At 40.1% G+C, this 14,672-nt stretch overlaps 1 protein-coding gene across 1 annotated transcript in view; it reads left to right on the plus strand.

Moving 5' to 3' along the window:
* LOC104493525 (forkhead box protein N3-like) overlaps positions 1-14,672 on the plus strand; it is a gene marked incomplete at its 5' end in the record, with an annotated part of 66,936 nt that overhangs the window by 43,700 nt on the left and 8,564 nt on the right. Inside the window, 2 exons of the mRNA XM_010136222.1 lie at positions 1,543-1,605; positions 12,729-12,837. Of these exons, the coding sequence (XP_010134524.1) occupies positions 1,543-1,605; positions 12,729-12,837 (172 nt within the window). The remainder of the gene's footprint in view (positions 1-1,542; positions 1,606-12,728; positions 12,838-14,672) is intronic.

A 14,672-nucleotide genomic window follows, 5' to 3' on the forward strand; every position in this document is an offset into this window, starting at 1 on the left:
ATGAACATAAGTTGGTAAAGCTGCTTTTCTGAGTAGTCTGCTGGTGACTTTTGGAAAGGGGTATGCTCACCTGTCCAGGAGACAGACAGGCACTTGCTTCCTGTGATGTGGGTACGTTTTATACTAACTTAGTCTGCTGCTGCTTAAACTTCAGTTTTGCCCTGGCTACACTGTGGTTCTGATTACTGTGTCAGCAATTAAATAATAGAGTAGCCATTAGAAGCGTGTTTGCAGCTATTCACAGAGAAGTACGTACTTAAACTAACAAAAATCCCCTTTATTCTTAACCAGTCAAGTGAATTTCTATTTTGCTTAAGCAGATATTGAAATCATCTCTATGTCATTGTATTGTTAATAAACTGCAGGGTTTTATACTACATCACATTACTGGAAATAGATTTGAAATATATAAAGGTACAATATACAGACGTTTTTAACAGAGAAAAGTAATTTTCTGACATAATAGCTAAAATAAAGTGCCATGAAGCTAGTAGTAGTAAATTGATTATTTTTTAAATGTAATTTACTATAAATACTGATAAGCTGAAAAAAAACCAAACCCAAACAACAAACACATACTCATTAGTCATTCAGGTTAGCAGCACAGAGGCAGCAGTCGCCGGGGTGTGCGTTTTTATGTCTGCTTCAATTGCACACTTCATTTGTTTGGACAGGGCATAGGCGGCTTTCTCTGTCATGGGGCATCACTGCACGATTAGCAAGTTGTGCCCCAGGGCAGCTGGGACGATTTGCTGGGGCAGATGTTCTTTTCAGCTTATTCAGTGGCCGTTGTGGGGTTGTTTACTGTTGTCATAGCTACCTCCATTTCCATAGCAGCCGAGCTGCTGTGTGCGAACCAAGCGAATATAGTTATAAAAGGATCATATTTTGTTCTGTCTCTATAACTTACCATCTGTCAACTGACTGTTCGTGGTGTATTCAGAAACCAATTTAAGAATAACAGCAGCCAGCCGATGGTTTTTGCTTATATTAAAGTGACAATGGATGAGGATGCAAATAAGTTGGCACTTCAATGAAATGCTATTTCTTTTTCCCTTAATTGTAGCAGTTTGGCTTCCAATACTTTCTCAAACATCGCTGACATCCTTATCAACAAATCAGAATGAGTGTCATCTTCTGTACTTGCTTAGGTGTAGGAGTTCCTTACGCTTCCCACTGTCCTGTCAGCTCATCGCTCTGTGTTGCTTCCAAATTGTAATGTTGCACCTGCTTTCACAGATCCTTTGTAAGGAAATCTAAATACCCTCCACAGAATTAAACAGCAGCTTCGTGAAGCTAACAGTAAAGGTATCATACTCACACGAGTATGGTTTGGTGACATTCATCACTCTGCTCTTCTTAATAGTAGCAATGGGATCACATGCAAGTTTGGGGGTAAATTCAATGTGTGATTGACAAGCCCTCTGAATAACAAACTCATACCTTTTCACTGCAGAGATTTGGTTGAACCTATAGTATAGCAACGGGGGCAAGAAGATTAGCCCAGTTGTAAATAATGTATTTATTGGTTGATTTTTCCAGATCCTGACATTGATGCTGCCACTGCCATGATGCTTTTGAATACTCCCCCTGAGATACAAGCAGGTTGTGAGTAGATATTTCTATAGCATATAGCAACATAGACATGTAAAGTTAATATTATCTTTTATAAGTATTCAGCATACCAGATAAAAAGAAGGATTTAATGAAGAAATACAACTTCCCTTGTAGATCCTTACACTTTCTTGACCCTTACCTGAGTATAATTTTGTGGTTCATATTACATTCTTTGTTACATGAATAATAGTAATCCATGATCTCTGATGTAAAGAGGGGTTATTGTTATTCATGACATACACATCGTTGAGTAACATACTATTATCCATACTGATAGAAGGACCTGGGGCAACAGCCAGGAGAAAGGCAGGGAGAGAAAGAGAGCAGAGAGCGAAGGGTACATGGCATATGGTTTTGTTTTCATTTTGGTTTTGTTCGGCTCCCATCATGTGAGTTACCACAGCCATCTGGATACTTTCCGTGCACTTGGGCACTGTTACAACTCCTTCCTTGCACACATCCTGCCCATATTGCTTTTTTTGTTCTGCCTAATGCAAGGCAGCAAGCAGACTCCAGGGAGCAAGGAAAGGTCTCATTTCCTGCTAATACTGTCCTCCTTGTTGTGTGACCAGCCCCGAGGTTTCGATGCTGTGTATTAACAGAGCACTGAAGGGGCCTTGGCCCCCACTGTACGGGGCTGTGCAAACAGTGCAGGAATCGGCCTGTCCCACAGAGCTCGCAGTGAAGGTATTAGAGGAATCTGCAAAGGAATACAGCTGCACAAAAGCAGGGAGTACAGGAACACCAACATATCGCTGGTCAGCAGGCATGGTAGTAATGCCAAGTGACAGACAGCTCTAAAAAATAAAGGCAGAAGTTAAAATAGAAGCCATTATCAAGCCTGTCTAGCATCACCGCTATTGTTCTAGCTCGAGCAACCAAATCCAAATTTCAGGGGAAGCCTTGATTTGCACTTTGATACTCTGCCTGGGGAAGAGAGTCAATTACCATCAAAGCATTTCCTGTGCAGCCAGGAAAGCTATTGTCAGCCTGCTTTGTGACTCTGCCAGAAAACTGCCTCTTGAGACGCTCCTCTCAGGGGAGAGCACAATCTACCAAGAAACTGTCTTTTCTAGAAAGAGAGAAAAGTCATCCTCGTCCTCCTCTCCTAAGCAGCTTTCAAGGACTGCATGGAAAAAGGGTGAGCAATCCCAGCTATGTGTAGCTAGAAAAAAGGAAGGATTTTCTTGGGGAGAGACGGTTACTGTTGAACTTGGAAAGAATAAAATGAGAGATCTTCAAAGGATCAGAAAATTAAAGAAGCCAGATTTGTGGGGCAGAGAAAAGGGGAAAAGAAGTTGGGGTAGTATGAGTGCAGAGGTAAAACTGCCTGTGAGAGAGGGAAGGAGACATAAAGTAGTATGTGCGTGGAAAAGGATGGGGAAAACACAGAATAATTTGAGCTCCTGGAGGAACTGGAGAGCAGGAGAAGATTGTAGACAAGAAAGGAAGGTGATCCATAGTAAACTCCATGTACTAAACACACTGCAGATTTTCAGCACATGCACATGTTTCTCAGTGTTGCAGGTGTTTGTGTGGAACTGATTTGGAGACTTTCACAGAGTTCATAGCTTGCAGGTTGGCAAATGGCTTATTGCTATTTAAGTTTGTAGAGGTTACTCTGAAGGAGGAAATTCTAACCTTCTACAAGTTTGGCATATCTCTCCCCCATGTCACCTTGCAAGTGGATGGACTGTTGTATCCGGGACATCAAAAGAGAAAGGGAGCTGAAAGCAGAAAGGTGGCTTCTTACTCACGTTGCTCCTTCCTTGATGTCTGCAAGTAACAAGACCTTCCCCTGTGCCTTTAAACTGAAAATGCAGCGTCTGCTTAGTTCTTGAATCCTTCAGACATTCCATCTGCTGCCAGGAGGAAAGCACAGTTTTTATTGTAACCTTAGATGTCTTCTAAATTACAAAGGAGAAATATTTTTATGTGTGTGCGAATGAGGAAGTAAATCAGCCTCTCCTGTGAATTGCAGTTGGGCCTCACTTATCTACCAGGTTAGGAAGATCTTGGGAAACTTAAAGCAACTTAATTACTACTGCACATTAGGAAACAATTCCATGAAAAATCACATTTAAAGTTAGTTTTTGTAAAAAAGGCAATCGATCTAGAACAATCTCATCGCAATGCTGAGCATCATCTCGAAGCCCACAGTTCATTCCCTGCTCTGTCAGCAGTGTCAGTGGTCTGTAAGTGAAGCTGTGAATGACCAGGGCAGTGAGCACGCTGGGACTGTGTGATCCCGTGACGTTTTGAAGTTCCGTTCGTCGTATCAGACCGTGTTGTCAAGCATGTGCTCAGTCCCTCAGGGCAGTAGAATCTTCTGAAGACAAGCTTGCCTGGAAGTGATTTGAAGAGGAAGAGACATAGTTTACATAGTTTACAGTTGGGCTGAAGTTTGGCCTGAGTGAAAAGACCCTTTTGTCTGAGTCTGACTCTTGAGTGTGCCAGTTACTTCCACAACAAAGACAGTCAGGTGGAGGCTGAACTTGAGCGTCATTTCACGGTGTCTTGAACAGCTTGACAAGTCATAAAGTTTAAAACTCCAGTCCGTTAAGGCCGTTGCCTGTCCTACAAACATTTAACCATTGTTGTGAAATGTGGATAGCTGCAAAGCAGGTAGTGAGAGAGTCTTCATTCCTGTTTGCATGCATGGTTACGTGGGTTGGCTTGTGACTTTGAAGGCATCTTCTTGGATTAAAATCTACCTTTCAAGCAGGATAAAAATCCATGCTCGTCTAGGCAGTGAGAATGCTAAAAGCTTCTTTAGGATCAAGTTAACTCCAGCCATCCTTCCAAGTCTTAATAAAATTTATTCTTTTAATATAGTCTGTCAGAAAGGAATCAGATCTCGGTGACATTAGAAAATCCAGAGTGAACTATTCTTGCTTTGTTACAGATTGATTAATTAGTTTTATGGTTTTAAATGACCGTTTAAAATTCCATACCCATGTGTGAAACACTGCTAACAATCACACATGAATTATAAAATCAGCTTTTACTTTTCTATGTGAAATCTTGAAAGAGCATCTGAGCTGGCACAAACATTGCTTACCATTTCCCCCCATCACACCGTGCTTTAGTTTTTAGGTTTCGTTTTTTCATAAAAAACCCCCAGCAGAATAAAAGAGTAAAACCATTATTAGGATTACTTTGTGTTTGTGGGGGGTTTACTTTATAGACTCATGAAGTTGATTGTTAATACTGTCACTAAAGGTTGGAAATAATGCAAATCTAGTTGCAGTGTTGACATCAGAAATCAATTTCTGAAATATTAACACTTGGCAGTATTTTTACAGACTGAGTGTTTCCAGATTGTAACTAAAGGCAAAAGTTCAAAGTAGGCAGCTTTGTGCAAGACTCTACTGAAACATACAGTCCAGCTGGCACCAAGAATAAAGCACGAAAGATGCTGTGATATGCTAAGAAAGGGCATGTAGTAACATATTTTTGATACTTTTCTTGCTTCAGTTTATGGAAGTCCTTGTGTTTCATCAAGTTTTGTATGGTTTGGTTATGTTTAAAAAGAAACAGCAACTAAAACACTTGCTTTCTTCAGGAGTAGCTATCACAAGTTATGAATACTTTGGATTTTACTAGTAGCCAGTACATGAATATTAATTCCAAAATATGTGACTTGCATTGAAAACTGTATTTTGACCCGCAGGGAACAGGGTACTGGCTGGGCCATCTTGCACAAGTTGCATCAGATTTCTGGGCCGGTTTTCCCTGATGGGAATCTAGTTCACAGAAAGAACAGAGGAAAAAGAGGTGGTGAACAAATGGTGAAGCTCAATTTAGAAGTCATGGCTACTAACTCAGGGAAGCCCATGGTTTAGTTTTGTGCAATTGTTAACATTTTCAGTATTTTAATTCTTACGAATGTTTTGAAAGTGAATGTGACCAGCTGTCACTCCGGTTAGCATTCCCAGCTCTTGAGAGTTGCAGCATCCTGGACGTGTCATTTAGTCCAGCCAGACCACTGTATTTAGCCATAAATAAAATGGATTGGGTTTGGTGGGTTTGCAGCGTTTGGACTTCCCGAGATTCAAGCCACTGCAAGCATTTTAAGTAGCAATACCTTCTCAATTGGTGAAGTGGTGAGGTCATTGTGAGCTTAGAACCATTTGCTCTTCAGGAAGGACCGCTAAGCAGGGAGTGTCTGTGTGTAGTGTATTGCTGCTGCTAGTGAAACAGTGCTGCCGTCAAAGTGATTACACTGGAAATCTGGATTTAATTCAGGAGGCTCCTGACTCAGCAGTATTATACATAGCTCTGAATTCAGGAGCGGTCCTTTGCCCGTTGCTGTATACTTCGAGACTTGCACGTGAATGTTAAGTACGTTGCTCAAGCTGAAGTTTAATACTGCAGCTTTAAACAAGCGCTTGCAGAAGGGGTTTGGTAGATACCAGGAGACTGAGAGTCTTCTCAGCTCTGAACATCCGTCTTCTGTTTTCAGTACTCCTCGCCACTACTCCTGCAAGGTAATTGGAAAGTGTTGCCCTTCAGGAAACTTTGCAACACTGGTTCTGTGGGTGGTGCCTTTTAGGAAGACTGAAGCATTGTGGTGAAGACGTTTGGGAAGAGAGCATGGGATTTTCCTGGGTGCTTCTTAAAAAGGAGCGTTTCCAAGGGTGAGATCAGCATCTCTCTGGTTTGGACATCTTTATTAATCTTTGTCTCAAAGCATATAAAACACAGAATAGATGCATATATTTTAAATTTGGTTGGAGGAGAAGTAATTCCCTAAAAAGATCTGCTAATACCATACCTCTAAAATCGTACCCCAATGAAATTTGCTTTTTAAGCTAACGCAAGTAGATTTTATACGTGGAAGATATATCTACAGGAATCAAGACAAAAAATTGATGTAAAATTGCCTTAATAACAGACACAAATCCTCCATATAGAATCAAATGGAACATGCTGTTTTCTTGGGACATTTTTATTGTATATGAAACCAAATCCCTGTAGTGTTCTGTTTGTAGTGCTTGTGGACAAGTCACTTAAAACTTATTAGACAGTTTCCAGCCTAAATTTTTATATCAGCAAGTGATAAATCAGTGACAGTAAATTGAGATTATATATATTTTTGCTGACAGTCCTGTATCAAAATTAAAATTGGGAAAAGACATTTTCATAGAGTTGAACCTTTCCATTCCAGTTGCTGAGATTTTGGGGGGAATGACATCCTCTACTTCTATTAAAGAGGATTTTTAAATTATTTCATTGTTTCAGTATTGAGTAATTAAAGTGAGGAAATATAATTGGAAAGAAAACTTACTTTTATTAAATACTTTCTACTACTTTCTTCCTATTCTGTATATTTTGATTTAGCAGCATGTTTTAGTTTGTCACTGAGCAGTTACAACATCACCAAAATGAGGAGTCTCTAGCTGTGGCTTTCTACGTATAAAAAAATTAGCTCAGAAGATGCAATTATTTTTATTAAATATCTTTAGACGAAGTATGAGTGTGATAGGATTATCAACATACACTTCCTCTGCCTCGAAGTTTTGTTTAAGAGTAAATGGCTTGTTGGATGCATCCTTGATTTGCAGTTTGTTAGGACTACAGACTGTGGAATTTAAGAGGTATAAAATTGTCCTTGAGCAGTAAAAGAGAAGTTAGGCAGATGGCATCAAATTTATGCCTGGGATAAGAGAGTTGAAGTGAATAAAGTTGCACATTTGGCAGATAACATTTGCTTTTGGCAACTTTTGATGTCCCATCAAATACATCATTACCACTTCCCTATTTTCAGTTCTTGTAGCCTGAGATAAAGTATTCTGCTAAACTCTGTCCTGGAACAGAGATTGGTAGAAAAGCTGAAGGTGACAGATACTAGCAGAAACTCTGTATCTCTTGTCTACGATGATTTCTTCTGTGCTGCAAGAGATGGGTCAAGGAACAGAGCCATGAGATAAAAGCATGTGACAGAAGACGAAGAGACAAGCCATACTCTAATACTCCACTTTTTTAAAGTTCATTTTCAATAAATACTCTTCAGTCTTCCTGACTAGTCCAAATACTGGCTCCTTTGAGCTAGGCAGTTTAATGAAGTGTATGCTTGTTTGCCACGTGACATAAAGAACACATTTGTTACCCCTTTCTTTTTAATTTCCTTGATTTACAATAAATCATTCTCAGTGCTGATATTCATTTAACTTCCAAGTGCCAACATCTAACCAAGAAATAGGTTTCCTTATCTAGTGAGCTGTTGGGATGTTGGTGTGTCTGATGACTCCTTCCATTGAGATTTACTCCTTTACATTTCAGTTCTGCCATATTGCTGTGTTGTGTGTTAGACAATCAAATCTTCAGGGAAGGATCCAGACTAACGTGGTTTTGATAGTTGTGAAGGTCTTGGATGAGGTTGTTAGCTCAGCTGAATGGGGAAAGTTCACTTCTCCCGCACACACATGTAAAAGATTATGGATGCCATCTGTCGAGGAATGTGATGGAAGAAATCCATAATTTGGGATTTTCTACTCGCCTAATGTACACTCAAAACCATGTTTTGAGTTAGAACAGTCATGCACTGGCTGTGGAGTGATCATGTGGTGCCTTCTACTTACCATCTCCGGAGACTGAGCATGGGCTACAAAACAGCCCTTGATTTTTGAGGGCTTCTGTTGGATGTTTTTAACACTGTCTGGATGTAGTGTTTTGATGGATTCAGATTATGGTATGTTCTCCTACATGGCATTCACTTAATTGCCTGTTAAACTGTAATGTATAAGTTTGCTATAAAAGACAGATTATCTTGCCCCTTGGATAATTTCAGAGAAGCAGTCTTGATTTATGACATTGGATGCATTGCTTCCCTCCGCAGTTAGCTGGTGGAGACTTGAAATGCCAGCAGGTCCTACTCAGGTTTGGAATTCCACCAGAGCAGCGTAAGATCCAAAAAATCATTTCCCTGTTCTTGCAACAGATTAGAGGCAGATTCTTTGTACCTGGTGTAACTCTACTCCAGTAGAAGTATTTCTTGGGTTTGAGCTCACTGAGAGCAGAATGAGATCCAATGCCTCCTTGTGGAAGCGTAGCAGTGATGAAAGCTAAAAGGTGAATAATGATTTTGTTTCAGACTCTTTGTGTATCACTAGGAACACTTGGTGAAAGTGGAAACCTTTATCAAAGAGATGCACGCATCTTTGTGCATTGTTCTCTTGAGCTGAGTTTCTCAGACAGAAACACCTCTCCAGCACTTACACAAAGAAGGTGTGAATTACATTTCACGCTTCTGTCTAGGAATTGGGAACCATGTAACCTGCCTGTACTGTTGGGTAAAGAAGCGTTAGAAAAGAGGAGTCTGGACTGTAAGGTGTTAGTCCAGAGTGGCACTGATTGGTGATACGGCTTAGAGTAAATTATCTTGCCTCCACACCTTGAACGTTCAATCTGAAATATAAATACCTCACCTCAAAGTATGGTTTTGAAACGTAATTAAAGCATGTAAGCCATAAATGTATCTTCAGGATAAAAGAATCGCATCTTCTCCAGTAAATAATCCACAACGTTTCAGAAGTACCAACATGTGTAAATAATGCCTTGGGTGATAAGGAGCCATCTTCATACAGCCTGCACAAAGGCAGGGCAAGTGTCTGGGTACGAGGGACAATGTATTACCAGTTTCTATACATAGATTTTTTTTTTTTTTAGAAAATAAAGTCATTCCTGTCATTTTGGTAAGGATGAGTATTGATGCTTTAAGTGCTCCAAGTAGAGATGCGTGAGCAGTAGAGATCGGTCTGACAGTGGCACATTGGTTATGTGGACAACTAGAAGTTAATACCTTCTGCCATTGGATTATTTTGATCCTGCTTTTCATTTTAGGTTTACGATGCTACAGAAGCTAGTTTACCAGCCAGTTGCAATGGTTTTTTTTTCATTACGGTTCCAGATGTTTCCTGAAAGGGTACATTGCATCATTCAGTGCCTTCATTCAGTTCATCCTTTGCATACGATATGTTTGCCTGCCTGCATAACTTAACTAGTGATGTAGTGGTACTGCTGCATCATAATTCAGAGAGTTTTGGGAAACAAAATTAAAAATCAGTAGCAATAACACTACTGTTGCAAGCTGAAATAGTTACCGAATTCTGAAAGATGATGTGAAAATACAGGGCTGTGGTACTTCAGAGAAAAGTTAGAATTATAGTTAAGGCCTCTTCTGGCATAAATAGTCCTGTGGAAGCCTTTCAATGAGTGGTGGCGTGGTGAACAGACACATAACTGAAGTAAATTTCACAGGCAGGAGTAGATACCAAGTTGTGTCTCTGGGGACAGCAAACTTCCACTTTTTTTTTTTTTAAAAAACAGTTGTTAATTATGGAAGGGAAGACTGGTGGGGGAGGAGCAGGTGGAACCCTTGGATGGTTGAAATGGTTGGAGTCTATGATCTTAAAGGTCTTTTCCAACCAAAATGGTTTTGTGAGTGTGTGTGTGTGCTGAGGTGGTCACGTTTTTAAATGTAAAGCTTTTGCAGACAATGAATAGCATGCCATGACTTACAAATGTGCAAAGGGGTGAAGAATATGAAGGATGGGTTCAAGTGGAGATGTCAGGATGTGGAAAGTCTAAGCTGTGATGGTTGGCAGTGTATTTTGTATATGTAGGAGTGCAGGAAAAAGGAAACTCAGAGAAGGTAAAGAAGGAAAAACTTGAGACCGTATTTTTAGAGAAGTGATGGGGAAGTGAACAGGATTTTTTAAAGAAGCAGTGGGAGTTGGAAAGAAGAGTTTGGGCATCAAACAGTCTGTTGCTGTCTTTTTGAAGTAGAACTTCCAGTGTGTTTGTTTTGAAGTTTCCATGTGTATTTAGGCAACGTTCATAGCCCACTGATACTCTGTGTGTATGCACAAATGTTTAATTTCAATATACAACTATGTTTTGTATCAATAGTAAAGAGAAAAATTCTAGATTTTTCTTGGTCAAAACTCCTGGTTCGTATTTTTTAACAGGACTTGGTAAATGTAGAGAATCTGCACTGTGTAGCACAGTACAAAATCTGTCCCTCTTGAAAGCCTGTTGGAAGAACCATTCCCACTGGAATTTATGTCTGTTTATTGATCCTTTGGCATGGTTATCTGTTGCTTTGAATTTACCTGTTCTCTGTGCATTTTACGTTAGTCATATCCTTGAGACGACTCTGCTTTCACAGTGCTGATATTTTGGCCATCTTAAAGTCATGCTGTTGAAACAAATACAATAAGAAATTCAGATTTTGAAGATTTTAGCAAGATAGCATTTCTCTACAGCATGTACAAAGCCAAATATCAAAGCATTGAAAGCCTGATAGTGTCCCCTGAGTGAAACAGGTTTGATCAATTTCTCATAATCCTAGTGCTGGAGGAGAAAGAGCACAAAGTGGTGAAGTATAAATAGCAAAAAGCAATTTCTGAATTATTTTGGTCATTGAAAGCTGACCCTAGTTGTAATAAAGTAGGTTCTGTAGTTTTAGCTATTTGAGACTGTACTTAAGCACCTAAATATAAATGACCTGTTCTTCAGAGGTGCTCAAAAGCAAAGGTGGGTATAACAGAGTGAAAGGATTCGATTAGGGGGATGATGTGCTCTCACCAACAGGAGAAAGAAGCTTATTTTCCCAGAACTAATCTGTGTGGTCTGGAGTGAAGCAAGATGAGCATCAGGATAGCAAGAAGGGAGGAGTGGATCTGGCTTGGTGTTGCTAGGAAGTGGAAATGTACCTCAGAAATAATGAAACAACTTAGAAATTATGTACTTCTGAGCCCGTATTTCTCTGCCTCAGAATACACTAATATTTTCAGGTGTATCTGAAATATGTAAAGTGTATGTGTTTAGGCTGTATGGTTTTTATAATCCCCTTGTAATTTATTTAAAAACAAAATTCTATACACCTATATAAAGTGATGTGGTTTACATTTGTCTTATACGTATTTATATAATCTGCATGTTTAAAAATAATACATGCAGAGTAATGATCATTTTTGTCTTATTGGACATTCCCCACCAGGGGAAGTTACAGTATAAACAATGACTTGTAGTAAAGAAAAAGTGAGCGAACTGGCTAGCTGTGAGCATTAAAGAAGCCAGTTCAGGCTGAGGCTGTTGGAGGTTACTGTTCCGTCCTGAAGGGACATATAATAGCTGTGCAAACAAATGGCGTCACACATAAGTCCCTAGTAAGTGCCTAGGAAGGGAACTGTGTTCCGTAGTCCTACGTCTCACCATGGAGGAGGAAAATGCTGAGGACCTGCTAAGGACAGACTCTTCCTTTGGTGGTGCCGTGGTGGTGCTTCCTCCACTATTCCTTCAGCTGGGGGGTTGGCTGCCCTCGGCTGAGAAGTGCACAGAAACATGTCTGGATAGAAGGGAAATAGTCAGTGGTAGGTTATGATCTCGTTGGCCAGAGCTGCAGTTTTTGATGTAAAGGGCCCCAGTGAAATCTCTCATCTGTAGTGGCCTGCATGGGATGGGGGAGGCTTGGCTGTGACCTGGCCACATGCTGGAGGCGCATGACTGCCATCAAGCTGGGTGACAGAGGTCATCGGTGCAAGAGAGCGGGGATAATTAGTGGTATGGTACTAATGCCTTTTTAGCTTCTTCTATTTCCCTTCCTGGTAAATCCACATTTGTAGTTAATATTTTATTTTGCAGGAGACAGAGGTCAAGAGATTGCTGCTCAGAAAATAAGCTGGAGTGATAAAAAGCTTTTGCAGTGAAGTGCTTATATTCTATTGTCGTTTCGTATTGTAGATGAAAGTTAATCTGTGCTCTTAGCTGGTTTCGACTCTAAGCACATGCATTCCCCTCAGAATGGTGATTTCAAAACAAAAGTTATTTCTTTGTACAAGGAATGATCTGCAGCAACTAGGTCAGGCAGTGGCATCCACAGGCCATGTTATCGTTGGTTGCTGTTAAATTTTTTGCCATGAAAATGGCAAAAAACTCCTGGCAATCACAGGAGTTGAGGCCAAGATGTTCACGGTAAGCAGTGTACTACACAAGCCTCTCAAATGTTTTCTCAATTCATCGAAAAGCTTAAGTTCTGCATTTTGCACCTACGTTTTTCTACCTTTCCATTAAAAGAGAAAATGTTGTTTTGTTTTGTTTTGAAGTTCCTCCGGGAGTGATACAAAATGGAGCTCGAGTTCTGAGTAGAGGAATATTTCCTGGAGCCAGGCCATTGCCAATCAACCCTATAGGAAGCATGGCTGTTGCAGTAAGGTAAGAGTGTTTTGGTGTGGGATCTTTATGAAATAAATCAGTGTTTTACAGAGAATATAAAACTATATGTAAGCCCTGGTCAGCTTTGCTGCTTGCTAATACTTCTGAGGTTCTAAATGAAATAAAACTCTGCCTCCTAAAATTCTTGGGTTATCACTCTTTGCAAGATGGTCATGGCATTATCTCTCTTGTTGCACACTGGTTTGTTAAAAGCAGTTTTATTTTCACTAGCAAATTGCAGGCAGTTTATTGTGAGAACCTCCTGTGGTGACCTCTTCTTCTAAGTGAAGATAATTTCTCCTGCTCCTCCCTCCCTCTGTTTTCCTAAAGACCTTTTCCTGGATTAAATACCAATGAGAAGAATATTAGTAATGTTAAAACTAATTCTGAAAGACATCTAAACATGTAGGTGTCATTTTGTTACTAACTTAGGTCTTAGTGAGGCAGTTTCCTTCACTACAGTTTCTATTTCAAGGTTAAAACATTCAAGGGCAAAATGTTATTTGAAGATACTCAACTTTTTCAGAAAGCAGGGCAGTAAGAGACATCTAGTGCTAAGAACTGTGGTTTGCTTCACTGAAAGTAGGGGTGGTTTATTGGTGGAAGAACAGTCTGCCTCAGGTGTAGCTCCATTTTCAGTCAGTCTCAACAGAGATTAATTTGGTCAAGTGTGCTGGCAGTGCCCCTCTTTTTCAGAACTCACAGTATCGGCAAAAGCTTTTTCAGCTCAGTCAGTTGAGTATTCTGGGTGGGGTTTCATAACTGGTGCTGACTCTGCTTTTCTGGGCTCTTCCAGTTCCACCCTCTAATCTCAGTAAATGACTACAAGGCAGTGAAATAAAGTATCTTGATAGCTACTGACTCCATTGTTATTTCCTTAGAATTTTTTTTTCATTTGCGCTTTATTTTTCTATCCCTTTTCAGAATCAGTGTCTAGCCCTTTGGGTGCAGTATTTGCATCCAATAAATGCAGAGAGAGAGAGAGAACCTATGACATTCGTGTACTCTTGATGCTCAAAATGCAAGATACTAATTGGAATCAAATCCGTATTTTTTTACTGGGCAGCTGTTTCAGCTGTTTTTCACATTTGCTCTGCTGAAGGGGTGCAACCCTGAGGGTCATCCTCCAGAAGCCTGCAGAGTTCCTCTCCATCTCACTTTACCACAGTCTGGCCTTGCTAGCAGTGAATGTCAGAGTCTTTGCCAGGACTTGTATTCTGCTCCAGCAGGGACTGCAGAGCTGTGGGACTACTGGATCATTAGTTACATAATTTTTATGTGGTGTCCAAGCTAAATGGAGGACATAGTGGTCTGCATGTTCTCTCTTGAGTTTATCTGCATTTCCTCCTTAGACTCTGTTTTGTAATCAGGGTTGGCTCATGGAGGAGATAGAACTGTTTTTCCTTCCAGGCTACTTAAAAACTTCCTTCTATGTAGATATCCTCAAATTGCTATGCTGCATATAGTTAAATTTTATGCATTTTCTGAGGACTACTTCTCATTATTTTTCCCAGCAAGTAGAACAGAATCTTTACCAGATACCTGCTAATGTCAATTTGGGAAATTAGGGATTTTACCCCTCCCTTGCTTATGTTCTTTTTGCTCTGTCTCAGAGAATAGCATTTATAATTAGTTAATGTAGACATTTCTAATTCTTTTTGTTCTCTTCTCCACCCTTAGGCAGTATTAAAAATAGCTGGTCTGCATGATGTCTGCTCATATTTAAGAGTTCCTGCAATATCCCCTCTTCCTAATTATTGAAAAGGGGTTAGCAAGGGAAGAGAAGATCCTGTGAAAGCTTTTGAGAAGCCAGGGGACTGCAGTAGAGCAGGTTC

This window comes from Buceros rhinoceros, unplaced genomic scaffold (genome assembly GCF_000710305.1).
Source record: "Buceros rhinoceros silvestris isolate BGI_N320 unplaced genomic scaffold, ASM71030v1 scaffold1525, whole genome shotgun sequence".
Lineage (NCBI taxonomy): Eukaryota > Metazoa > Chordata > Aves > Bucerotiformes > Bucerotidae > Buceros > Buceros rhinoceros.